Raw genomic sequence first — 26,349 nt, forward strand, 5'->3', positions numbered from 1 at the left:
AGTGGAGTCATGTGTTATATGTTGTGTTAGTAACTGTGGTGCTAAGGGTTTATTGTTGCAAATGGCTTCTCTAGCCATTGACTTTGACTTTGCCATGTGAACATGCAAATAGAGGGAGCTCTGGTGGCCTAATGGTAAGAAGTTGTACTGACAACCCAAAGTTACATGATTTGAACCCACCAGCTGCTCTTCAGGAGAAAGATGTGCAGTCTCCTCCCATGTCATTAACTGCTTCTGAAAACCCAAAGCAGGGTCAGGTCTGTGTTGATTCTAACTTGATGGTACACAACAACCACCTAGTAGTAGAATTGCTGGATCAAATGGTATTCCAAATAATTGTGGCTTGCTCATGCACAATCAGCACTCTTGGCACCATCAGTCAGGAAATCAGAAGTTGGATTGTACTAGGAAAATCTTGTCAAGAGACCTCTCCAGAGTGCTGAAGAGCAACAACAAGCAAAAATATTGGTCTAGAGACTAAGGTGCTCCTGATCCAGGCCATGGTCTTCCCAATTATTTCCTATGCATCAAAGAGTTAAACAGTGACCAAAGATGGCAGAACAAGAATTGATGCCTTAGAGCTGTAGTGCTGGAGAAGAATGTTAAACATATACATCGGACTGCCAAGAGAACAAACTGGTCTGTCCTGGAGAAGGTGAAACCAAGCTGCACCTTGGAGGTAAGGATTTTGAGGTTCCATCTCACATACTTTGGACATGTTGTCAGGAGGGACCAGTCCTTGGAGAAGGACATCATGCTTGGAAGAGTGCAGGGACAACACAGGAGAGGAAAACCTGGATGAACTGAAATGGTTCGACATAGTAATTGAGCTAATGAGGGTAGGTGTGTCAGAGTTAGTGAGTAGAGCAGAATTCAGAGCTATTATGCGTAGGATTGCTATGAGTTGTAGTCAACCAGGTAGATAACAGCAACAAGAACACGCAAATAGAGTGTATTAGGCTATCCAAAAAAGGTATTGGCTAGTCTTTTGACTAAATTTAGCAAATTCAATGGCAGATTTTGAGAATCTCACAACCAGCAAAGAAGAATCAGGAGAATGTAGCATGCCCTTCAAGGGCCAGAGATTCTTATTCTAGCCATACCTACAAGAGAGAGGCAGAGAACCAGAGACCTGACATAAGATGGACCTGACATTAAGACATTGATACTGTGACTGCTGCAATGGGCTCTAGAGTGCCTGGAAGTGTGAGAATGACATGAGATAGGAAACAATTCAGATCTGTTGTTCATAGGGTTGCTATGGGTCATACTTGACTAAAAGGCACATAACAATAACAACATCGTATAGAACCGGAACTAAGAGCCTTTGCCAAAGTTTGTTTGATGGCTAGGAGAGACAGTCATAACTGGTAAGACTAGGAGCCTAAAGCCACGAAGCTGAAGGCTAAGTTGCCTGTGAACTCATTTGAGAAGTTGTCCTGAGTGATCGCATCTGCTACCAATCTGAATGCTAGCCTTTTGACTTCACTAATATGATTCTGTGTGGTCTGTGGCTATTGTAACAGATTTTGGACATAGTGAAGTTATAAGACTAGTGTTGATAGAGTATAGAGGGTGCAGAAGCATGGGACATGTCTGGCTCATGGGAATTGTTTTTGTGTTGTGGATGTTGTTGACTGGCAGTTTGTGGGGTCAGTAAAGGTAAGAAATGGCCAGCCTTTGCTCCTTTTACACTAACCAAAAAGTCATTCGTTCAAACCCACTAGCTGCTCTGAGAAAGAAAAAATTTATGCCTTGGAAACCCTGAAAAGAGTAATTATTAGTTGGGCTCAACTCAATGGCAGGTAAAAGGGACATGAACAGGATAGCTGCAGAGTTACTTTTGTATGGTACAGAATCATTAAGACCAATGGAGGTGAGGAATTTTCTTCAAGTTGGATTGAATTTGAGGCACCTGTCAAACATCTGGACACAGAACCCTTGTCCATAACTGCTTTGCTTACTCATTCAACAGATGTTGGTTTTGTTGTTGTTATTTAGTGCCGTCGAGTTGTAGACGACTCCTAGAGACCCTGTGAATGAAAGACCTGAACATTTGCTTTCATTGTTTCTCCAAGTTCATGGAGTTTCTGGAGGCAAGCTATTTCGGTAGATGCCACTCCTGATTCCAAGTTTGTTTTAATTGGAGAGCTCCACCAAACACTATCTACCATGGGTAACCATTATCACATTTGACATCTCAGTGTCACAGTGTTCAGCATCACAGCAACCACAGGTTACCTCTGTACAGTAAATGGACAGACCAGTGCTATACCACTTAGAAGAATGTTTGAACAAAAACAATTAAAACCAGGCCTGAGGGCCACAGATTAAAATCACCCACCTATGGCTTGGTAGCATCACTTTCTGTCCAACAGATAGGGAGGGAAAAGTGAAGTCTTGAGATTACTAGCATCTAGGAGTTTATTGAAGACCTCTGATGGTGTAATCCATAGAGAGTTGCACTGCTAACTTAAAGATCATGCTCTCTGGTTGTTCATATATACCAGTCTCTCTGAGGGAGAAAAAATAGGCAGTCTCCTCCCATGTAATTCACAGCCTTGGTAACTCACTAGAGTATCAACTGTGTGTTAGAACCAATTACAGAGCAATGAGAGAAGGGTTAGGGTTTTAAAACCACAAAGAAACATGAAATGTCCAAAAAAAAATATCAGAAGCAGTAAAAGAAAAACTGGGAGACAACCAGAAAAGTGAGAGATCATAGAGGCAAAAGAAGGGTTTAAGAAATCGAGAGAGGGAAAGAGATTTAAATGGCATGCAGAGGTCAGACAAGAGTCTGAAATGTTTCCGCAGACACACTAGGGGGCCTCGGAAGGGCCCCACTTGGAGTGACTTTGTGGATGACAGTTTCAGGAGAGTTGGTGCGGTGCAAGAAGTTGACAGGTGAGTGAAGAGCCTTGAGTGTATGTAGACTGCTCCTTGAAAAAGCTTAATGTGAAGGAGATGGGAGAGATGGCAGGGGCTCAAAGGGGATGTGAGATTAACGATGATTTCTTGGAAGTCTTCAAAATGGTGCATTCCCAGGGGATCTTATTAAAATACAGATTCTGATTCAGTAAATCTGAAGTGGAAATGCACATTCTCAATAGGAAGTTAAACTAGAATGAACTAGTTCAAGATCCTGCTTTATTCAGTATGACAGACTTAGGAATATTTTTATATGCAAAGAGGGAAAAACTAGTTGAAAGGAGGGCACTCAGGTTGCTCTGAGCCATAATTACTAGATTTCCCTCACGAGGAGGCTCTGGTGGCTTGGTATGTTAAACATCATGTTGCTAGTTAAAAGGTCAGTGATTCAAACTCACTAACTACTCCTTATCAGAAAGATGAAGCAGTTTGCTTCTGTAAAGATTTACAGCCTCAGAAGCCCAGTGGAGGTGCTACTCTGTCTTGTAGTGTACCCATGAGTCGAAATAGATTTATTTTACTCTTATATTCCTATCTCTGCTGTTTTGCAGTACCTCAGCATTCTCAGAATGTCTTTGGCCAACCCCTATCAAATCAATCACTTCAAGGGAGAAAAGTCCTGATAATTTGCTTCCATAAAGTTTCTATCTTAGAGGAGTTTATTCTCATCTTCTCTCATCCTTTGACCTGACTGCAAGCTCCTTTGAATCAGGGACTGTTCTCTGTCTGATACAGCAGCAGGATCTAGCATAGAAATAAGTGCATGGTGGGTGCTCAGGTGTTTGCATAAGACCTCCACAGAATTTATATGCAGTTATAACAAAAAGAAAGAGTAACTACCCTAATACAGTTCTTTACTGAAGTATCCATGACATATTAACATGGTTTGGTTTGCTTTGTTTTCAGAAAGAGAGCTCTACCCAATTCTTTGTTCTTTTGAAAGAATTTATTCTAATACTCTTTTCTCATCAGGCAGTTCTGCTCGTCCAGATTTTTGTCCTCAGAAAGAGGATAAAATTGGCAGTTGAGCTTTTCCAAGTCACAAATAAAGCCATCAGCCATTCGCTCCTGCTGCTCCAGCCACTGTGGACGTTTGGCATCCTCATTTTCTTCTGGGTCGTCTGGGTGACCGTGCTACTGAGCCTGGGGACTGCAGGTAAGAACAGAAGGTGTGGGTCATGTCACCTTGTGTAATGTCACCATTTTAGACCCACCAGCCTGTGTCTGTTGGGATAAAACCCCTTATGCAAGACTAGGCGTCTGATGACAGCAGCATTGGTGTTAGGGGTTCAGTAATGGGGAAGGCAGAAAATCCTTTCCCCTCTTTTGGATTTCTTCTAAAGAAGCTGGGTTGTGTTTTTTAGAACCAATAAAAAAGAAGAAATAGAACTGTATAAGAAAATGCATGCAGTAAGAATTGGAATAGCTTTAGGGAAACGTGCAATATGAACAAAGGCCTATAGAGAGAATATTCTCATGTAGCTCTGGGCTTGAATTTGATCCAGAGTAATTTGCTAACTCCTATCAAGGTGTGCTCCATGGGAGAAAAGACCTGATGACCCACTCCTGTAAAGATTATGTCCTAGGAAACCAAATCCAGCCTTTCTGCTTTATCACATGGGGTCTTTGTGAGTCAGAATTGACTCAACAGCACACAACCAAGTTAGTAAGTGATAAAGAAAAGCTCAGGGAAATCTCTTCCTTTTTTTAAATTTAATTTTACTAATTTTAATGAACGTTTACAGAGATTTTGGATTTCCGTTCATTCATTGTTGCACTATTTTCTCTACCCCCCCCCAATTCATTCCTCTCTCTTTTTTCCTTGAAAGTCTGTTTTAATTGTCCCATTGCCACAGTGTTTGTCAAAACCAGTTCTGATTAATCTCCTTTGTCAGTGTGTTCTTTGCCATTCCCTATCACTCCTCCCTGAGAGAGATTTCACCCTGATTCATAAGGAAAAGGGGATGGTGTATTCTCTTAGCTACTTCCTGCTTAAAAAGGATGCTGTGGGTTTCAGGGTGAAGATCTTCTCTCACTACTCTAAAGGGCCCCGTTGGCAATAGGAAGCACATAGACTATTGTGGAGATTGATTTTGGAATTTGTTATTAGTTGTGCTTAGCCATACACGTTCATATCCTTGAAGATGCATCATGGAACTGTTGCACCCTAGAAGACACAAATTTAACTAACAGGTTAAAAGCACATGAGTCAAAAATTAAAAGCAATAATATTCCAAGTAGAGGTTCTAACAGTGGCACAAATCAAGTTACAGAGGGAAGGTAGTTCTTAAAAGAAAAGGCTTATTGACTAGCACTTTGTCTATTATAGTATAAAGGTTAGGAACCACAAGATGTAGAGGCTCAACTATGTCATTTATGGTTCTTAAGTCCTGGACCAAATTCCATCTACCACTGAGTTGTTTTACAACTCAGAAGTCCGCATGCAAGGCAGAGGTGAAGTAAGTAACTGCTTGTGAAGTTTTCTGTCAATTCCAACAACTAAGAAATAGTGAGAAGAGTTGGGACCTCAGAAGGCTTTTAGGACCAAATAATAGGCTCTTGTGTCCAGCAGAAAATGAATATACTTACCAGTAATGTTAATGCTCACCCATGGCTCTTCTGGGAGGATCTGAATCATTGAAGCATCCTCCTTTGTTTCCAGCTTGGAGCTGGGGCCTGTCAGTCCTGTCAGCCATGAGGACCTGATGTGGGCCACCCTTGGCCATGTGTTGCTCAGATCCACACTTGAAGCAAGTGAGTGGGAGCTTCCTCTCTACTCCCTTGCCTATCTGTGGCTCTCGTCTGTGACACTGTCTACTGAAGTGACCCAGCTGGGAAATCTCTTCTTAAAAATTCTACTGTCCTTAGCAGAGACAGCTGACATTTAAAGAACTTACTCACAGAATTTCCCATTGCTTTGGCCTTTGAAAGTTTCAGTCTCTTCTCCTATCCAACTAGTGATCCTCCACCAGGAATGTTTCTCAGAATCTCATTAAGATGCTTTGTGAAAATGCAGATGCCAGATCTTATCCTCAAAGATTCTGATTCTAGAAAAAAAAAAGATTCTGATTCTGTTTTAGGGAGAGGTTTGGGTTTGAAGTAAGTTCAAATATCTATATTGTTTTAGTTCCATAATAGGTTTCAGGGAAGCCACATTCCAGAGCAATACGAATCACACAACTACTTGGAGACCAGATAGAAGTTTATGCCAGAATGTATATCACTCCATTGCTTCCTTCATCAAGAAAGTCTTACTGGGAAGGGAAAGCCTCATCAACAATTTATGTTATGCAGATGATACAACCTTGCTCACAAAAACTGAGGGGAACCTGAAATGCTTGCTGTGGAAGGTCAAGGACTGTAGTCTTCAATATGGATTGAAACTCAACATCATAAATGGGCAACACCATGTAAGACAGAGAAGAGATTGAGAGTGTTAACAATTTCAGCTTGCTCAGATCTATAATCAACACTCTTGGCACAGTAGTCAAGAAATCAAAAGATGAGTTTCACTGGGGAAATCTGTTATCAGGGACCTCTCCAAAGTGCTAAGGAGCAATGAGATGAAGGTGCACCTGATTCAGTCCATGAGCTTCACAGTTACTTACTATGCATCAGAGAGATGGGCAATGACTAGCATTGACAGAAGAAGAATTGATGCCTTTGAGTTGTGATGCTGAGGAAGAGTATTGAACTGCCAAGAGAACAAACAGGCCTATCCTAGAGAGAGTGAAATCAGGCTGCTCCTTGCAGGCAAGGATTTTGAAGCTCAGCTTCACAGACTTTGGGCCTGTTGCCAGGAAGGACATGTCCTTGGAGAAGGACATCATGCTTGGAAGGATAGAGGGATAGCTCAGGAGAGGAAGACCCTGATAAGACGGATTGACACTGTAACTGGAGTAATGGGGTAAGTGTCTCCTAAATGGAGAGACTGGCTCAGGATATAGTGGAGTTCAGAGCAATTGTACTGTGAGTTACAGGCAACTAGAGGGCTCATAACAACAAGGAAGGGGAAAGTGTGTTTAATGCCACAGCTGATCTACATTCTGGGGCAGGTCCCTTATCTCATTGCATTATTGGTCACAAAAAGTGTGAGGGTACCAGTTAGTCTATGAACTTTCAGTAGCACTGTTTTAAATCTCCCCCAGCTTCTTTTTTGGTTAAGATCTGTATTCACTCTCTGATATAGATGTATTCACTCTCTGATGTAGAGAAAAGAATGACTTGCTTTCTGAGACTGTCACTAAGTAGATAAGAACCACCAAAACCAAGCCCAACCCATTATCATCAAGTTGGTTCTGCCTCATGGTGGTTCTCTGCATGGTGGAGGGTCCCTCCCGGTCCCCTGAGTTGTACTGGACTCAACAGCTGTAGAGTGATATTGGATTTGAACAAAACAGAAGTGTTTTTGTTTTTACAACATAAGAAATCTGGCAGGACAGATGTTGTTGTTGTTGATTGCCGTCAAGTCAAGCATGACTCATAGCAACTCTATGAACAAAAGACCTAATCCATAACTATCGTGGTTTCTACAAGTTCATAGAGTTTCCAGAGACATGTGGTTTAGGAGGTGGATGCCACTCCTGCTTCCAAACCTGTTTTACATCTGGGAGCTCCACCAAACGTTGTCCACATTGGGAAACCATTCTGGTATTTGATACCCCAATGGCACAAGGTTTAGCATCACAGTTACCCAGATTACTTCATACAGTACATTGACAATGAGTGATGTACAAAATGGAAGAATGTTCCTCCAGACCCAGCTTATCACAACGAGATTTTAAAGACACACCCTTTGGCAGGCCTCTACCCTTGGTCAAAAGTTCAACTGAAACCCACTTTTGGGGGGAAGAAAACAGTAACACACATCAAACACAACCCAGAAACTGCCTTTACCTGACTGTCATCAAGATGTGACTGCCACCAAGACGTGACCTCCATCAAGACATTAGAAGCCAACTCCTTGGGTGGAGACTACAGCAGGACAGATAGACAATTAAATATGTGACTACAGTCAGAGTTGATGAGGCAGGAGCCATGACAGCCCCAGAATGAAGATTACCACATTTAATGAGTCAGGGAAGAGCGAGAATTTCCAGGAGATCTGAAAATACAGAAAGAATTCAAAGGTGCTTCAGTGGAGTTAAGACTGAGCAGAAGTTGAGAGAAGTGTCCCTAGCCACACGGACAGGGCAGAGCCAGACATGGGAATGAAACAAGACCCCAGACTTTCTTGATAGCCAGCATTGTGCCCCAAGATCATTCCCTTAAACTCAAACTGACCTACGAGCCCACGGAGATTAAAGAGCCCAGACTCTGAGTTTGAGAGCAGTCAGGGCAGGGAGCCAAGGAGATTGAGGAAAGGTAGCACCCCATTGTATTGCTGCTTGCAAAGTCATGTATTGGACCAATGACAGTTCTCTATCAGGGGCAGGAGGAAGGGGACCAAGAGTTAACAGAGTAGAGAGAAAGGACTAGAAGGTCAGCAAAGAAAACCTGAGACTTAGGACTTCATAGAGATATCGATAACCAAATTGGTCTTAGACGTTCCCTTCCCCTCCCCCTATGTTGGCATTGTAAGTATAATATCTACCTGTCCTTTTGGGTCATCTGAATCTGCTTGCCACAATCGTGGGTGGACCCAGCTGCACAGAACTCCCTTTGTTTGCAAAGGCCTCCCCCCCTGCTCCGCCCCTCCACAGTGCAGGAGCTATTCCTGAGGGATCAGAGGAAACAGCCAGTTGAGGCTGGTCAGGGCAGCAGCAGGCATCGCTTCGCTTCTTGTTGGTTTGATCATCAGAAGGTGTCCCAGCTACACTTGTGAGAGGCTGTACAGAGCGTCACCTCTTGTGAGAAGACACTGAGATGATTTCTCTGGAGGGAAATAGCTACATAACAACAACCCAAAAACAAGCCCACTGCTAGAGAACCTCTACAAGGTTTCTGAGACTTTAAATCTTTATGCAATATGATTGCCCATCAACCTCTAGTGAAGCCATTGGTGGACTTGAACTTCTGACCGTTACATTAACAGTCCAATACATTACTCACGATGCCCCCCAAACTCCCTAATGCTTACACAGGACTAACTTGTTTAATTTCCCTTCAAGCATCTTTAATGGGATAGACCCTCTTTTCTATCCACCAATTTTGGGTGCTTCCTCAGTAGATAAATATATATGAGTTTTTTAATTGTGTCAGTTGGAGGAATGAATTCATATTTTAATGTGTCAATAAGGAAAAATGCAAGAAGGAAAACATAGGGGTGAAATTAGGTTGGCTTTTTTTTTCTCAGTTGAAATTCTTTTCTCCCCACCAAGAATGTTAGTAAGCTCTTAGCTAGTCCACAGACTAGTTTGTGGGAATTCCTGGATGGGGCAAGACTTAATGTGCTTGGCTGGTAACTGAAAGGTAAGAGGTTCAGGTCCACCCAGTGGTACTGCAAAAGAAAGGCCTGGTGATATGTTTCTGAAAAAATCAGTCATAGAAAAACCTAATGGAGCACAGTTCAATGCTGACATACAATGGATTGCCGTGGGTTGAAATCATTGAGACTCACTGTCAGCCGTTGTTCGTTGTTTGCCTTTCCAGGAGTTGTTTCAGTTGCACCTATCAAGGTCTCCCAGCCACTGCTTTAGTGGCTTTTTTAGACCTTTATTCATTAGTCAGTCGAGACTTGAATGTGTGATGGTGACTGCTAAAATCCAGTGGAATTAAGTGAAAACTGTAAGAAGCTAAGGCCCCAGAAGATGTTTGCTGTTGGCTGCTTGGAGAGAGCCTCACAATCACTTTATCTCTGGTGTCGTTAATGTGATCTAGAAGCTTCGGAGTCTGAATAAGAAAAGACACTCTTTTAGTAAGGGCTTTCCTAGCTGGGGCTGTGCTGCAGTTTCCCAGGGAGCCATGGGACAGTCCAAGTGCACTGGGATGGTCCAGGCCCTGCTGGAAAGGAGGCAGTGTGGTCAGACTGAGGGGTTTCCCTGTCTCCAGGCTGGCAGCCCTTCTCCTGTGTTAGTTAGTCCTCTGGCTTTTCCTGAAGCTTTCTCCAGGCTATTTCGGAAAAGATGTTAAGAGAGTGATACAGGACTACGCTTTGCTCTGTGAGTAAAAGCTCCTATGTTTTCTTTGTGCTGTGTTGGAAATTAATGTTGAGTAATTCTTCCTTGTAGTTGTTAGGTGCAGTCAAGTCATGAATAACTAACTCATAGCCACCCTATCAACAACAGATCCGAACCTTGTCCTATCCTGTGCCATCTTTACTATCTCTACACACTCAAGCCCATTGTTGCAGTCGCTGTGTCAAATCATCTGGTTGAGGGTCTTTTTTTCTTGTGCCATCCCTCCATCTTTCCAAGCCTGATGTCTCTCTCCAAGGCATAGGCTCCCCTGGAAACATGCCCAAAGTATGTGAGATGAAGCTTTACCATCTTTGCCTCCCGAGATCACTCTGTCTGCACCTTCTCCAATACATATCTGTTTGTTCTTTTGGCAGTGCATGGGATGTTCAGTCCTCTTGTCCAACTCCTTAGTCCTTCCATAGGCAACACTAATTTGGGGGGATTCTGGTGGCTTAGTGATAAGAAATCTTACTGCCAGCACAAAGGTATTTCGTTTGAATATGCCAGCCTCTTCTTTGGGAGAAAGATGGGCAGTTAACTCCCTTGTGATTTATTGCTTCTCAAAACACACTGGATGGTCAGCTATGGATCATTTCTGACTCTATGATATACAGCAACAACTACAAGGAACTGTAGTAAAATATGCAAAGATTTGGAGTTAGAAAACCCAAAAGGAGGAATACTTTGGGAATTTCTCAAGCTGAAAGAACCAGAGAAAAACCTCAAGACTAAAGTTGGAATACTTAATGGATTCTATGGGCAAAATATTGAACGATGCAGGACACATCAAGAGAAGATGAGAAGAATACATGGGGCCACTGTACCAAAAATAGTTGTTTGACATTGAATTATTAGAGGAAGTAGCCTATGATCAAGGACCAGTAGTACTAAATGAAGATATGCAGGCTGCACTGAAGGAATTGGAAAAAAGTAAGGCTCCAGAAACTGACAGAATACAAACTGAGGTATTTTAGCAAACAGATGCACCACTGGATGAGCTCTCTTATCTATGCCAAGAGATTTTAGAAGGCTGCTACCTCGCCACCCAACTGGAAGAATTCACATTTGTGTGCATTCCAAAGAAAGGTTATCCAGTAGAGTGTGGGAATTATTAAAAGGTACCATTAATAGCACACACAAGTAAAATCTTGCTAAAGATTATTTATAAAATAACTTTATCAGTGCATAGTCAAAGAGCTGCCTGGAATTCTAGTTAGAATAAAAAAAGGCTGTGGAATGAAGGATATCATTGATGATGTCCAGTGCATTTTAGCTTAAAATGGAAATTAAAAATGGAAATCTCCAGTTTTCCCCTTGTTTTATGTGTTTTACGGATTATGCAAAGGCATTTGACTGGATCATAATAAATTATGAATAGCACTGAGAAGCATGGGAATTTCAAAACACTTAATTGCGGCTATGTGGACTATGTACAAAATAAGAAGTAATCATTCAACCAGAACAATCCCTTGCTTAAAATCAGGAAAGGTGTGTGTCAGAGTTGAATCCTCTTATCATACCTATTCAATCTGTATGCGGAGCAAGTAATCTCTACTACATGACTGCAAGTATGTGGCTTCAGGATTAGAGACTCAAAGCCTGAATTATGTAAATGACACAGCCTTACCTGCAGTGAGAAAAGATGACTTGAAGTGCCTAAGGTCAAAGACTATAAATCCTTCAATAGAGATTGTATTTCAACATTGAGAAAACAAAAACTCTTACAGCTGGACCAACAAATAACATCATGATAAATGGAAAAAAGATGGAAATTCTCAAGGATTTTCTTTTACTTGGGTCCAAAACCAACACCAGCAGAAGTTGTAATTAAGTGCCATTGAGTTGAGAATAGTAACTCTATGACAGCCAACCTGAAACCTGTCCTATCCTGTGCAATCTTCAACATCTCTGAGACACTAGAGCCCATTGCTAAAGTCACAGTGTCAGTCCATGTCTGTGGGGGTCTTCCTGTCCTTTGTTTTTCCCAGAATTCCCTTTCTAAGGAATAGCCTTGCTTAGCCACATATCCAAAGTATGAAAAATGAAGCTTTGTCATCCTTGCCTCCAAGGAACATTCTGTCTGCACCCTTTCCAGGACATAACTGTTTGCTCTTTTGACAGTCCATGAGATATTCAGAACTCTCCTCCAGCACCACAACTCAAAGGCATCAATTCTTCTTTTGTCATCCTTACTCACTGTCCAGCTCTCTGATGATTGAGAAGAACATAACCTAAATCAGGCATACCTTACTTCAAACTGACGTCATTTAAACATTTTAGAAAGGTCCCTAAGAGCAGACTTGCCAAATGCAGTATATATCCCGAATTCCTGACTGCTGGTACCAAGCGTGTTGATCCAAGCAAGATGAAATCATTGACAGCTTCAGTCTTTTCACCATCTATACTAATGTTGACTGTTGGGCCTGTGGTGAAGACCCTTGTCTTCTTGATGTTGAGGTGTAATTCATACCAAAGGCTGTAGTCCTTGGTCTTCTACAGCAAGCATTTCATAACCTCCTCACTTCCAGAAAGCAAAGTTGTATCATCAGCTTAATGCAGATTATTGATGAGTCTTCCTCCAATCCTGATGCCACCCTCCTCTTTGTAGAGTCCAGCTTTATGTATTATTTCCTCAGCATACAGATTGAATAGGTATGGAAAAAGGGTACAACCTTGACACATACCCTTCCTGATTTTAAACCATGTAGTGTTCCCTTGCTCTGTTCACACAGTAGCTTCTTGTTCTAGGTATAGATTCTGTATGAGGACCATTGAGTGAGTGCTCTGGGATTCCCATTCTTCTCAATGTGATCCGCACAGTCAAATGCCTTTGCATAGTCAATCAAACACAAATATATATGCTTCTGGTATTCTCTGCTTTCAGCCAGGATCCATCTGACATCAGCAGTGATATTCCTGGTGCCATGGCCACTTCTAAAACCAGCTTACCAATGTAAGGAGCAGACGGGAAATCATTTTGCATCAGACAAATCTGCTGCCAGGGACCACATTAAAATGCTAAAGAGGAAGAGCGCCACTTTATACACTAAGTGCATCTGCTAAACCATGGTGTTTACAGTTGATTCATATACTTGTGAAAGTTATACAATGAATAAATAAGGCAGAACAGATCATCTGGGAGGCTGGGCTCTATGAGAAGAAATGCAGCATCAGGATGGGTGTAAGATCTATCAACAATCTGCGTTATGCAGATGACACAACCCTGCTTGCTGAAACTGAGGAGGACCTGAAGCGCTTGCTGCAGAGGATCGAGGACTGCAGCCTCCAATATGGATTGAGGCTCAATGTCAAGAAGACAAAGATTCTCACCACTGGACCAATTGGTAGCATCAGGATGGATGGTGAAGAGATTGAGATTGTTCACAGCTTTAGTCTGCTTGAGTCCACAATCAACACTCTTGGCACTAGCAGCCAGGAAATTGAAAGATGTATTGTGATGGGAAGGTCTGCTGTTAGGGACCTCTCCAAAGTACTGAAGAGCAATGGTGTCTCTCTGGAGACTAAGGTGCATCTGATATAGGCCATGGTCTTTGCAATCACTTGTTATGCATCAAAGTTGGACAATGACTAGGGAGGATAGAAGGAGAATTGATGTCTTTGAGCTTTGGTGCTGGAGAAGAGTATTGAGGGTACCACGGACTGTTAGGAAAACAAACAGATTCATCCTGGAGAGGGTTAAACTGGGCTGCTCCTTGGAGGCAAGGATTCTGAGGCTTTGTCTGACATACTTTGGTCATGTTGTAAGGAGGGACCGGTCCTTGGAGAGAGACATCATGCTTGGGAGGGTGGAGGGACAGCACAGGAGGGGAAGGCCCTCGATGAGATGGATTGATTCAGTGACTGAGGTAATTGGGATGAGTGTGTCAGAGACAGTGCGATTGGCACAGGACAGAGCAGAGTTTAGGGCTGTTGTACACAGGGTCACTATGAGTCGCAAGCGACTCGACAGCACATAACAACAACAACAATTAGAACCAATTAGAATTGGGTTGTATTAGCAAAGAACACTGAGCAGACCCTGGACTGCCAGAACAAGTAATTCTGTTTTGGAAAAAGTCCAGCCAGAGTGTTCCTCAGAAGTAAAGGTGGTGAACCTTCATCTCTTGAGCTTTGAGCATGTTACCAAGAGGAGCCAATCCCTGGAGAAGGAGTTCAGTGAAAAGAGAGCAAGATCTGCAATGAGATGCATTGACATGGTGATTACAATGAGCGTAAGCACAGCTGAGATGGTGAGGATGTGGCAGGGTGGGCTGGATTTTGTAACTATTATTCATAGAATTGCTATGTATCAAAGTCAACTGGACAGCACCTAGCAATACCACCAAACGAGAAATGTGGTGTGAGCAGAGAATATTGTCTATCTGTGAGTTGCCAAAAGAACAAACAAATCAGCTTTGGACGAAATGCATCCAGAGTGCTCCTCAGGAGGAAGAAGGGTAAGAGTTCACCTCACCTATGTGAGGCACGTTATCAGGAGGGCCCAGGCCCTAAAAAGGGCCACTAGGCTGTGGAAAATGGAATGTGACAAATGAGAGAAAGATCTTTATGAGATGGATTGACAGAGTGACTGTTGCAATGCTGTTAAGCACAGCAGAGATGATCAGGAGAGTGCAGGATCTTTCCTTCACTTGTCCCTCGGACAACTTGATGGCCCTGAGGAATATCTAGGACTGGCTTCAACTTCATCATTTATCCTCTCTTCTGCTTGGAAGCCCAGTCTTAGGGTTGAATAGGGTGCTCTTGTGGTGTAGCCTGTAGGGAAATGCACTGCTCAGCCAAAGGCCAAGCTCCTCTCCGGGTTTGAATCCACCAGATTCTCTGAGGTAGAAGATGAGCTCTCCTCCAGGGCAGTTTTTAGCTTTGGAAACCCACTAGAGCATCAACTATGAGTTGATTCTGACTCAGCGGCAGTAAAATTTCCATGTCTGAGGGACAGGTGAAAAAAGTTTACTCAGGCATGATTTGAAACAGATCCTGTTTTAATGTCATGATTCCCTTAACAAAGTACAAATTTGAATGAATAAATAAAGGACTGAACATATTTTTCAATTCATACAAACTCTTGTACCAAAGTGGTTTCACTACTTTTCCACACCTGAGTTCCATTTCCTCCTCTTGCTCCAATGCTTGAATGTAAGAGAACTGAAGAACAATCGCTCAGCCAAGGCAGTCATTATCAAGAATCTGATTTGCAAAATTACCCAGTTTAGGTTCCTGCTACCCATTCTCTTTGGTGAGGCACTGGAGTGCCAGAGAACGTAAAGTGGAGGGGGAACTTGATGAAAATTACTAGCTCCCAATAGATTCTTTTTTCCTTTCATCTTTTGTTCGTAGCCTCCTTATTCGTTTTCTAGGGTTTCCCTTGCAAAGTCCCACAAAATGGGTGGCTTATAAGAACAGAGATTTATTGTCTCAAAGTTCTGCAGTTGGGCGACACAATCGGGGCACCTGAGGGTCTGAGGAAGAATGTTCCATGCCTCTCTCTGGTTGCTCCAGGCCCTTGCTGGTTTGCAGCTATAACATTACATCGTGTCCTTCCTTAATTGCTTGTTTCCACGTATCTTCTCCCGTTATAAGAAGGCCACTCAGATTAGGTGAGGATCTATTTAAACCCAACAATAACCTCCTATAAGCTAACCAATAACACCTTCCAAGACTTTCTTTCTAAACAGTAATATTCATAGGTGCAGGGGTTGGGATTTCAACATATCTTTTTGGAGGACACAATTCAAGCCACAGCCACCTCCGTTCCCACAGTAACCTTCTGAGATAAGGAGATGAAAACCATTTTGTTTTCTTTGTTCTTACTCAAGCTCATTTGGCCCACAGATTCTTCTCAGGCATTTCCATGTCTGTGAGGGAACCTAGGAGATTTGGGTGTTGGTCTCCGGGAGTCCAGAAACATTGGGGTGGGAGTCTCTCTGGAACCTTCTCTACTGTGATCTGTCCAGCTGCCAATTCATTCTCTTGCTGCCAAAGCAAGCTGACAGGATTCTGTGAAGCTTGCTGCCTCAGGCACCAGTCCTCTTGAATCTCCTTCATGTGCCAAGGGTTGCCAGAGTCCACCCCCTCCAGACCGCTAAACTTCCTTCTCCCCTGGAGACATGCCTCCACGCACATGCACAGGGAGCAGAAAGGTTTTCATCTATTCACTTCACCTTCTGGTTTTGGGTCATGTAGAGTGGTGCTCCAGACCTCAGACTTTGAGATCAGAATTCCTTGGTTCAAATCCCAGTTCCACCTCTCTTCATCTGTGTCGTTGTATGGTACTTAATCCCTAAGCAAGGCTATGTTATACTATTTTGCTTAAAATCCTAGAATGACTGCCCATCTTGCTCAGGATAGAAGCCAGAGTTTCTCTAAAAGCTTGTTGGGTCCAGCTTCTGATCCTATGTACTTTCTGACCACATTTATACCACAGTCATCTTCAACCTGTTGTTGTTGTTTGGTACAAATGAGTGTGAATCTACTCATAGCTGACCCTCCTCCAGTGGGTTTTCAGTGGCAGTAAATTGCACAGGAAGAGATTGCCCATCTTTTTCCTTTAGAGTAGCTGGTGGATTTGAAGCATGTATATTTGACCCTTGGTGTTCTAGCTCTGGCCTGCATTTGAATTTAAACAGCCCATGCTTTCTTATATATTTTACGTTCTTACCAACAAGATGGTAATCATGATGGATGGCGAAGAGATTGAGATTGTTCACAGCTTCAGTTTGCTTGGCTCCACGGTCAACACTCTTGGCACCAGTAGCCAGGAAATCAAAAAACGTATTGCGATGGGAAAGTCTGAGGTTAGGGACCTCTCTAAAGTACTCAAGAGCAACAGTGTCTCTCTAGAGACTAAGGTCCGCCTGATACAGGCCATGGTTTTTGCAATCACTTGTTATGCATCAGAGAGTTGGACAATGACTAGGGAGGATAGAAGGAGAATTGATGCCTTTGAGCTGTGGTGCTGGAGGAGAGTACTGAATGTCCATGGACTGCCAAGAAAACAAACAGATTCATTGTAGAGAGGATTAAACCAGGCTGCTCCTTGGAAGCAAGGATTCTGGGGCTTCGTCTGACATACTTTGGACATGTTGTAAGGAGAGGCAGGTCTTTAGAGAGGGACATCATGCTGGGTAGAGTAGAGGGACAGCACAGGAGGGGAAGACCCTCTATGAGGTGGATTGATTCAGTAACTGGGGCACTCGGGATGGGTGTGTCAGAGGCAATGAGATTGGCACAGGATAGAGCAAAGTTTAGGGCTGTTGTACATAGGGTCGCTATGAGTCGCAAACGATTCGATGGCACATAACAACAACAACAACCAACAAGACTGGACTTTGCAACAGGGCGATGAATAGGCTCCAAATGGTTCAGTCATTGCCATCGAAAACAAGAGCTTGTTATTATTGTTATGTGCCATCAAGTCACTTGCGACTCATAGCAGCCCTATGTACGAGAACCCTAAACCCTGATCTATCCTGTGCCAACCTCACTGTCTCCGACACACTTACCTCCACCCCCCCAATCACAGAATCGATCCATCTCATTGAGGGTCTTCGTCTCCTGCGCCGACCCTCCACTCTCCCAAACATGATGTCCTTCTCCACGGACCAGTCCCTCCTTGTTACATGCCCAAAGTATGTCAGACGAAGCTTCAGAATCCTTGACTCCAGGGAACATTCTGGCTTCACCCTCTCCAGGACAAACCTGTTTGTTCTCCTAGCAGTCCATGGTATATTCAACACTCTTCTCCAGCAACACAACTCAAAGGCATCAATTCTTTATCTTTCATCCCTAGTCACTGTCCAGCTCTCCAATAGCACGCAATTGCAAAGACTATAGCCCAGATCATGCGCACCTTAGTCTCCAGACTGATGTTGTTGCTCTTCAGTACTCTTGAGAGGTCTCTGACAGTTAACTTTCCCAATGCAATTTGTTTCTTAATTACCTAGCTGCTAGTACCAAGAGTGTTGACTATGGAGCCAAGCAAACTAAAACTGTTAACTATTTCAATCTCTTCACCATCCATACTGATGCTGCCAATTGGCCCAGTGCTGAGAATCTTTGTTTTCTTGATGTTGAGCTTCAATCCATATTGAAGGCTGCAGTCTTTGACCCTCTGCAGCAAGTGCTTCAGGTCCTCCTCAAGTTTCAGCAAGCAGGGTTGTATCATCTGTATAATGCAGGTTGTTGATGACTTTTCCACCAGTCCTGATGCCACATTCCTCTTCATACAGCCCAATGTCCCAGATGATCTGTTCTGCATACAGATTGAAAAGGTATGGAGACAGAATACATCCCTGGACAACTCCCTTCCTGATTTTGAACCATGTAGTGTCTCCTTGCTCTGTTCTGACAACTGCCTCTTGGTCCAAGTATAAATTTTGCATTAGCACAATCAAATGTTCTGGGATCTCCATTTTTCTCAGAGTCAGCTATAGCTTGTTGTGATCCACACAGTCAAAAGCCTTTGCATAGTCAATGAAGCACATAGACATTCCTCTGGTACTCCCTGTTTTCTGCCAAGATCCATCTAACATTAGCTATACTATCCCTAGTACCACAACCTCTTCTAAATCCAGCCTGCACATCTGGTAGTTCTCTGTTGACATGCATCAGAGAGTCAGACAATGATTAAGGATGGAAAGAACAATCTATATATTTGAGTTGTAGCACTGGAAGTGAGAATTTTAAAGCTCCATCTCACAAACTTTGGACAAGTTTCCAGGAGGACCAGTCCTTTGAAGGAGGACATCATGTTTGGAAGGGTGGAGTGACAGTGCAGGAGAAGACGACCCTGGATGAGATGGATTGACTCAGTGACTGGGATAATGGGAATGAGTGTTTCAGAGACAATGAAAGGACAGGGTTCAGAGCTGTTGTGCATAGGTCTGCTATGAATCGCAGGCAACTCAACAGCACATAACAACAACAACAGGCCCCACTTTATACCTACTGTTGTCTTTGTCCAGAATTTCCTCTCAACACAACCGTCACCTCAACTTTCTAGTTCCCAAACTGCTTAGAAAAATATTAACTGTTCAAGACAATAAATGTCTTGGGTGTTGATTGTGGATTCATGTACAAATACATCTTTTGAAACGTCTTTCAACACACATTTCAAACATCACAATAAATTACACGTAGAGTATTGTAGCTCTTGAAAAAGTGATTTTAAATTCTACAAGCATAATCAGAGATTTCATTTTTATTATACCTTATGTTGGTTTTGTTTTGTTTGTTTTTTTAATTCACCCTTTCACCCCAAGTTTTCTGTATGCCTCCTTTGTGCTCAGCACTTTCCTGAGCTTTGGAGACATAATAGTGGTCAAGGCAAAACCCCATTCTAGTAGAAAGAGTGTTGCTGTGGTTGTGACATCATTTTCAACTCGTAATGACTCGATGTGCAAAAACCCCCAACACACTACCCATCCCTGTGTGCCACCCTCACAGCTGTGCTTCACCCACTGTTACAGCTACTGTGTTGTTCCATCATTTTGAGGATCTTTCTCTTTTGTGGGGACCCTCTACCAAGCACAATGTCCTTCCCCAAAGACTGTCTCCTCCCCACAGACATACAAAGTATGAGAGATAGAACCTTACCATCTTCGCTTCTAAGGGACACCTGGCTGACAGATTTGCTTATTCTTTTGACCATCTATGGTATATTTAGTACTTTTCACCAGCACCACAATTCAAAGGCATCAGTAATTCATTGTTCTTCCTTATTCATTGCCCAGATTTCACATGCATGTGAGGTGATTGAAAATACTGTGGCTTGGACAAGACACACTCAGTTCTCAGAATAACATCCTTGCTCCTGCACATTTTAAAGAGTTTCTTTGGAGCAGATTTTCCCAATGCAGAATATCATTTTATTTTTTTATTGTTGTTTCCCTAGATGCGGGTCCATGTAAAAGTAAATCTCTTGCAACTTCCATCCTTTCTCCATTTATTATGACATTGTTTATTGGCCCAGTTGTGAGAATTTTTATTTTCTTTATACTGAGGTATAATCTGTACTGACTGCTGTAGTTTTTCAGCTACATCAGTAATTTCTTTTAAGTCTTGTTTGTCTTAAGCAAGCCAAGTTGTTTCAACTGCATATTACAGGTTTAGTGAATCTTCCTTCAATCTTGCTATTTCATTCTTCTTCATATAGTCCAGCTTCTCTAATTATTTTTCTTAGAATATAGAATGAATAGATACAGGAAAAGGACACAACCCTGACACATATCTTTCCTGATTTAAACCATGCAATATCACATTGTTAAGTTTGAAATACGTCTTCTGGATTTATGGACAAGTTCTACAGGAGAATGATTAAGAGTTTTGGAATTCCTATCAATGTTATCCATTAGCTTATTGTGATTCACATAGTCAAATGCCTTTGCATAGTTAATATAGCACTGGCAAGTGTTTTCCTGGTTTTGTCTGCTTTCAGGCAAGATCCACCTAACATTAGTAATGATATCTCTTGTTTCACATCCTTTTCTGAATCTAGCTTGACTTTTTTAAATTATCATTTGGTAGTTCCTGCATCCTGTTGGCTGATCCTTCTTTGAAATGAGCATAAATATGGATCTCCTTTAGTCAGTTAGCCTCTTAGCCGTCTTCTGATTTTTCTTATCCTAGAAGAATAGGCACCTCTGGCAGTGTATCCATTTGTTGGAACAGCTCCTTTGATGTTATATTAATTCCTGAAGTCTTGGGGGCGGGGGAGGGGGGGGGTTGCCAAACCTTCAATGCAGCTTGGACTTCTTCCGTACCATTGGATCTTGATCTTATGCTTCCCCCTGGAACGGCTGAATTCTTTCATCTTCTTTTGACATTTCCTGTGTGATTCGCTGTGTCTCTACATTCTAAGAGCACATTTCAGAGTCTCTTCTTACAACCATTTAGTCTTTCGTTTCTCTCCAAGCCTTTGAATGACCTTTTGCCTTCTTCATATGTACATGTCGTTTCACAATGCCCATGATCTGTGGTTATACATTGTTGTTGTTGTTGTTGTTACATGCTGTCAAGTTGGAAACAACTCATAGCTGACCCTCTAGTGAGTTTTCAGAGACAGTAAATTGCGTAAGAGGAGGTTTCCCATCTTTCTCCTGGAGGACAGCTGGTAGAGTCGAACTGTGTACCTTAGGGATGGCAGATGACAATAACGCTATGAAGAACATTTACCCCTCTACCCTCTGTAGCACTGAAGATGGCATCTTTAGTGAATTGCTTAATCTTCCTAACAGCTGTGTGTATGGAATTTACTGCATTGAGACTGGATGGACTCACCGAAGGTGTGTGAGGTGTTGGCACTAGTCTTAGTGTGCTCAAATTATAGGGTAAAACAGACTTGAAGACCCCTTAACGTGCCTGAACTTATTTATCCAGTAGGGGGCAGCATAGAGATGCAAATCTCCCGTATGACTCTCAAGCCCAGCCTGTAACCAGACTCTGCCACAGACTGTCACCCTTTCAGTCTTTAATATGAACCACCCGAGGGCTAGATTGTTTGCTTCACATGTCAAAACTGAGACTGTAACACAACTCTTCCCCCTACTCGGTGTTCTTCCCATCTCCATCCCTGAAACCCCTCCTGTCTTGGAGTCTGTAGATCAGTTCCCATCAACCCCTTCAGCGCCACATTCTTTCAGCCCTTAGCAACAAAGAGCGAAGAAAGAGGGATCAATTCTGCACTGACACAGCCATCCAGGAGAGGGCATTCACGAGCACAGTCACGCCTCTCCCCCACCCCCTCCACCTCCACCCCAACTGGCGTCACTCAGCCTTGTTTGTTTCCAGGCTTTCACGCAAAAGCCAGGGCACCTGATTCTTGGAAGAAGGGTTGTTTAAAATAGTGATTCTCAGCCAGGGGTTATGTACCCCCATATTATGGAAATTTAACAAAGTCTAGAGACATTGCTGTGCATCAGAGAGCTGGATAATGACTAAGAATGATAGAAGAATTGATGCCTTTGAGTTGTGATGCTTGAGAAGAATCTTGAGCATACTATGGACCAGCAAGAAAACAAATATGTCTGTCTGGGAGAAAGTGAAACCAAGTTTCTCCTTGGAGGCTGGGATTTTGAAGCTCCATCTCACATACTTTGGGTGCATGGACAGGAAAGACCTGTCCTTGGAGAAGGACATCATGCTCAGAAGGGTGGAGGGACAGTGCAGGAGAGGAAGATCCCGCATGAGATGGATTGACACAATAACTAGGGCAACAGGGGTAGGTGTATTGGAGACAGTGAGATGGGATCATGATAGGGCAGGCTTCAGAGCTATTGCACATAGGGTTGCTGTGAGTCACAGGTGACTTGATGGCACATAACAACAGAGACATTGTTGGTTATTGTAGGTGGAAAGAGTAGAGGGCTCTGCTGTCACTTGGTGGGTAGAGGCCAGGGACACTGCTCAGTGTTTTAGGATGCACGGACAGCCCTCATAGCAATGAAAATTATATACCCCAAAATGACAGTCAGGGTTGAGGAAGAGAAACCTTTAAGGAAAATCTAAGACGCCTGGTATAACTGAACCAGAAGGACAGATAGAAGATGGCTTCTATAAACAACAGCAAGAGTAAGCTCTCCTTAGTACCTTACTGGTGCTGCTTCTTCCGGGGGTGTCAGAGAGCCCAAAGCCTGGGTAGATCTTGACTAATTAGTTCAAGTGCTGCACTTGCTGACCGTAGCTCCCAGTGCAAGCTGGGACAAGTGTGTGTGTGCAGTTGGCACCACAGAGCGCTTTGTACATGCTTTTTGTCTGCATCTGAGGAAATCACCTTCCCTGTCTGTACAAATGCCAAAGCATGTGTGATGCTTGAATCCGTTTTTGCAAAACTGTCACCAGCTGCAGGGACTTTTAGGAGGAGGAGCATGTTTGTCTGCTGACCCACAGCACTTCAACTCTTCCAGAGAGTGCTTCTCAAGGTGCCTGCCTTGTCGGCCTCAGTGTGAAAGGTCACCTTGTTTCGGTCAGGAATGGTTTCCGAAACAAACTGACTTTGTAAAAACAACCATTTCTCAGGGGCTTACCTGAAACAGATTGCCTCCCAACCAGAACGAGCCTGTTGTTGTTGTTGTTATGTGCCATCAAGTCACTTGCGACTCATAGCAACCCTATGTACAACAGCCCTAAACCCTGCTCTATCCTGTGCCAGTTGCACTGTCTCTGACACACCCATCCAGATTGCCCCAGTCACTGAATCAATCTACCTCATAGAGGGCCTTCCTCTCCTGTGCTATCGCTCCATCCTCCCAAGCATGATGTCCTTCTCCATGAACCTGTCCCTCTTTACAACATGTCCAAAATACGTTAGACAGAGCCTCAGAATCCTTGCCTCTAAGGAACAACCTGGTTTAACCCTCTCCAGGATTAACCTGTTTGTTTTCTTGGCAGTCCATGGTACCCTTAATACTCTTCTCCTGCAATACAGCTCAAAGGCATCAATTCTCTGTCTATCCTCTCTAGTCATTGTCCAACTCTCTGATGCATAACAAGTGATTTAAAAGACTTTGGCCTGTATCAGACGCACCTTAGTCTCCAGAGAGAAACCATTGCTCTTCAGTACTTTAGAGAGGTCCTTAACAGCAGACTTTCCCATGGCAATATGCCTTTTCATTTCCTGGCTACTGGTGCCAAGAGTGTTGACTGTGGAGCCAATCAAACTAAAGCTGTGAACAATCTCAATCTCTTCACCATCCATCCTGATGCTGCCAATTGGTCCAGTGGTGAGAATCTTTGTCATCTTGACATTGAGCCTCAGTCCATATTGGAGGCTGCAGTCCTTGACCCTCTGCAGCAAGTATCCTAAAAAGTATTAACCGCTCTCTTGGTTAAAAAGCTGCTGCACTGTTGCTCCCAGTGTGACCCTTGGTCAGCAGGACTGGGAGCATAAGGGACCATGACACCCAACCTTAGCCTGTGGAATCACGTATGTCACAGCAGCATCAACTTCTCCTACTTCCTTTGCACATTGACCTAATTGTGATTGTCTAAAACCGGATGGATGATGAACCTAAAATCAATTCCTAGTTATGACAGGAAATAGGAAATTATCTTTAAATGTTGTTCCGCTTTTGTCCTCATGACCAAAGTGCCCGTGCTTATGATGCACTATTTTAAATAAACCCATCACCATCAAGTCAATTCAGGCTCTTAGCAACACTGTTGGACAGAGAGGATATAGCAACACTGTAGGCCCATAGGATTTCTAAGAAGCTTTAAATCTTTACAAGTGTAGGCTGCCCTGTCTTTCTCCTGTGGAGCAACTCTTGGGTTCAAGCTGTCAACCTTTTAGTTAGCAGCTGAGTGTGTAACCACAGTGCCTTCAAGGAATAAGAAAATTATTTTTAAAAGCCAAAGCAGGAGGACATCAAGAAATCAAATGCATCCTCAGAGTCTGGGATTTGGATTTATAAGTGTCTGCAAAGCTAATTCAGGGGCTTCTTTGGATGAGGGAGAAGGAAGCAGAGAACAGCCACCTGAATGACAGGGCATTCTTAGGGTCTCTGCGGGCCTCCATGTGATACAGTACTCAACTTACACAAGTTAATAATTGCCATTGTCACATGCAGAGTGACATTTCTGTGAGCCAGGTCCTGCACTAAAGCTTCCCATTCTCACACTTCCACCAGGAAATGAGTATCACAGATGAAAATACTAAAACTGCCTGCTGCCAAATAACTGGTTCTATGCAGGAAAAGGTTTGAAATGAAAAGTTAACACCAAGGCACAGTTGTTGTTGTTGTTGTTATGTACTGTCGAGTTGGAACTGACTAATAGCTGATCCTCTGGCAGGTCTTCAGAGGCAATAAACTGTCTCGGAGGAGACTGCCCATCTGTCTCCCATGGAGTTCAAAATCCCTTTGGGTTGACAGTGTAACTCTTTACCACTAAGCCAGCAGACAGCTGAAGTGTGCTGGCAGAGCTTACTATTAAAAAAAAAAATGAAATTAATGTCTTCGAAAATGGAAGATCCTTCCCTCTTATGAAGTCTAAAGGTTTGGTGGAATATCTTTTCATTACCCTGCCCTGATGGTTTTGTTTGATTTCCTCACCCTACCAAGTTTGACTGGCCTCATGAAGTGGTGTGGTAGACAAATTGTAGGTTTTAGAATCTGATGCTGCTCCTTGGAGGCAAGGATTCTGAAGCTTTGTCTAACATACTTTGGATATGTTGCAAGGTGGGATCAGTCCTTGGATAGGGACGTCCTGCTTGGGAGGGTGGAGGGACAGCGCAGGGGAGGAAGACCCCCTATGAGATGGATTGATTCAGTGACTGGGGTAACGCAGATAGATGTGACGGAGACAATAAGATTGGCAATGGATAGAGCAGGGTTTAGGGCTGTTGTACATGGGGTCTCAATGAGTTGCAGGCTACTCAACAGCACATAACTACAACAACCAATAATGAGTGGTGACGATTCCTCAACGTTGTTTGGTTCTTCAGTCTCCGTTGGCACTCATGTCAGCATTAGTAATTTTTGCAAGGGTTCTATGAGGAGAAGCGTGGTGTTAGGATTGGTGGATGATCTATCAACAATCTGCGTTATGCAGATGACACAACCCTGCTCGCTGAAACTGAGGAGGACCTCATGCACTTACTGCAAAGGGTCAAGGACTGCAGCCTTCAATATGGACTAAGGCTCAATGTCAAGAAGACAAAAATTCTCACCACTGGACCAATCGGTAGCATCAGGATGGATGGCGAAGAGATTGAGATTGTTCACAGCTTCAGTTTGCTCAGCTCCACGGTCAACATTCTTGGCACCAGCAGCCAGGAAATCAAAAGACGTATTGCGATGGGAAAGTCTGTGGTTAGGGACCTCTCTAAAGTACTCAAGAGCAATGGTGTCTCTCTGAAGACTAAGGTGTGCCTGATACAGGCCATGGTTTTTGCAATCACTTGTTATGCATCAGAGAGTTGGACAGTGACTAGGGAGGATAGAAGGAGAATTGATGCCTTTGAGCTGTGGTGCTGGAGAAGAGTATTGAATGTACCATGGACTGCCAAGAAAACAGACTCATCGTAGAGAGAATTAAACCAGGCTGCTCCTTGGAGGTAAGGATTCTGGGGCTTCGCCTGACATACTTTGGACATGTTGTAAGGAGAGACAGGTCTTTAGAGAGGGACATCATGCTGGGCAGAGTGGAGGGACAGCGCAGGAGGGGAAGACCCTCTATGAGGTGGATTGATTCAGTGACTGGGGTAATCGGGATGGGTATGTCAGAGGCAATGCGAATGGCGCAGGATAGAGCAGGGTTTAGGGCTGTTGGACATAGGGTCGCTATGAGT

The 26,349-nt window shown here is 43.3% G+C and overlaps 1 protein-coding gene across 1 annotated transcript in view; it reads left to right on the forward strand.

Moving 5' to 3' along the window:
- SLC44A3 (solute carrier family 44, member 3) overlaps window positions 1-26,349 on the forward strand; it is a 135,232-nt gene that overhangs the window by 47,874 nt on the left and 61,009 nt on the right. Inside the window, exon 9 of the mRNA XM_006882489.1 lies at window positions 3,901-4,084. Coding sequence (XP_006882551.1) covers window positions 3,901-4,084 — 184 coding nt within the window. The remainder of the gene's footprint in view (window positions 1-3,900; window positions 4,085-26,349) is intronic.

The sequence above is a fragment of the Elephantulus edwardii genome, unplaced genomic scaffold (assembly GCF_000299155.1).
Source record: "Elephantulus edwardii isolate Elephantulus edwardi_28Jun2011 unplaced genomic scaffold, EleEdw1.0 scaffold00020, whole genome shotgun sequence".
In the NCBI taxonomy this organism is placed as follows: Eukaryota; Metazoa; Chordata; class Mammalia; order Macroscelidea; family Macroscelididae; genus Elephantulus; species Elephantulus edwardii.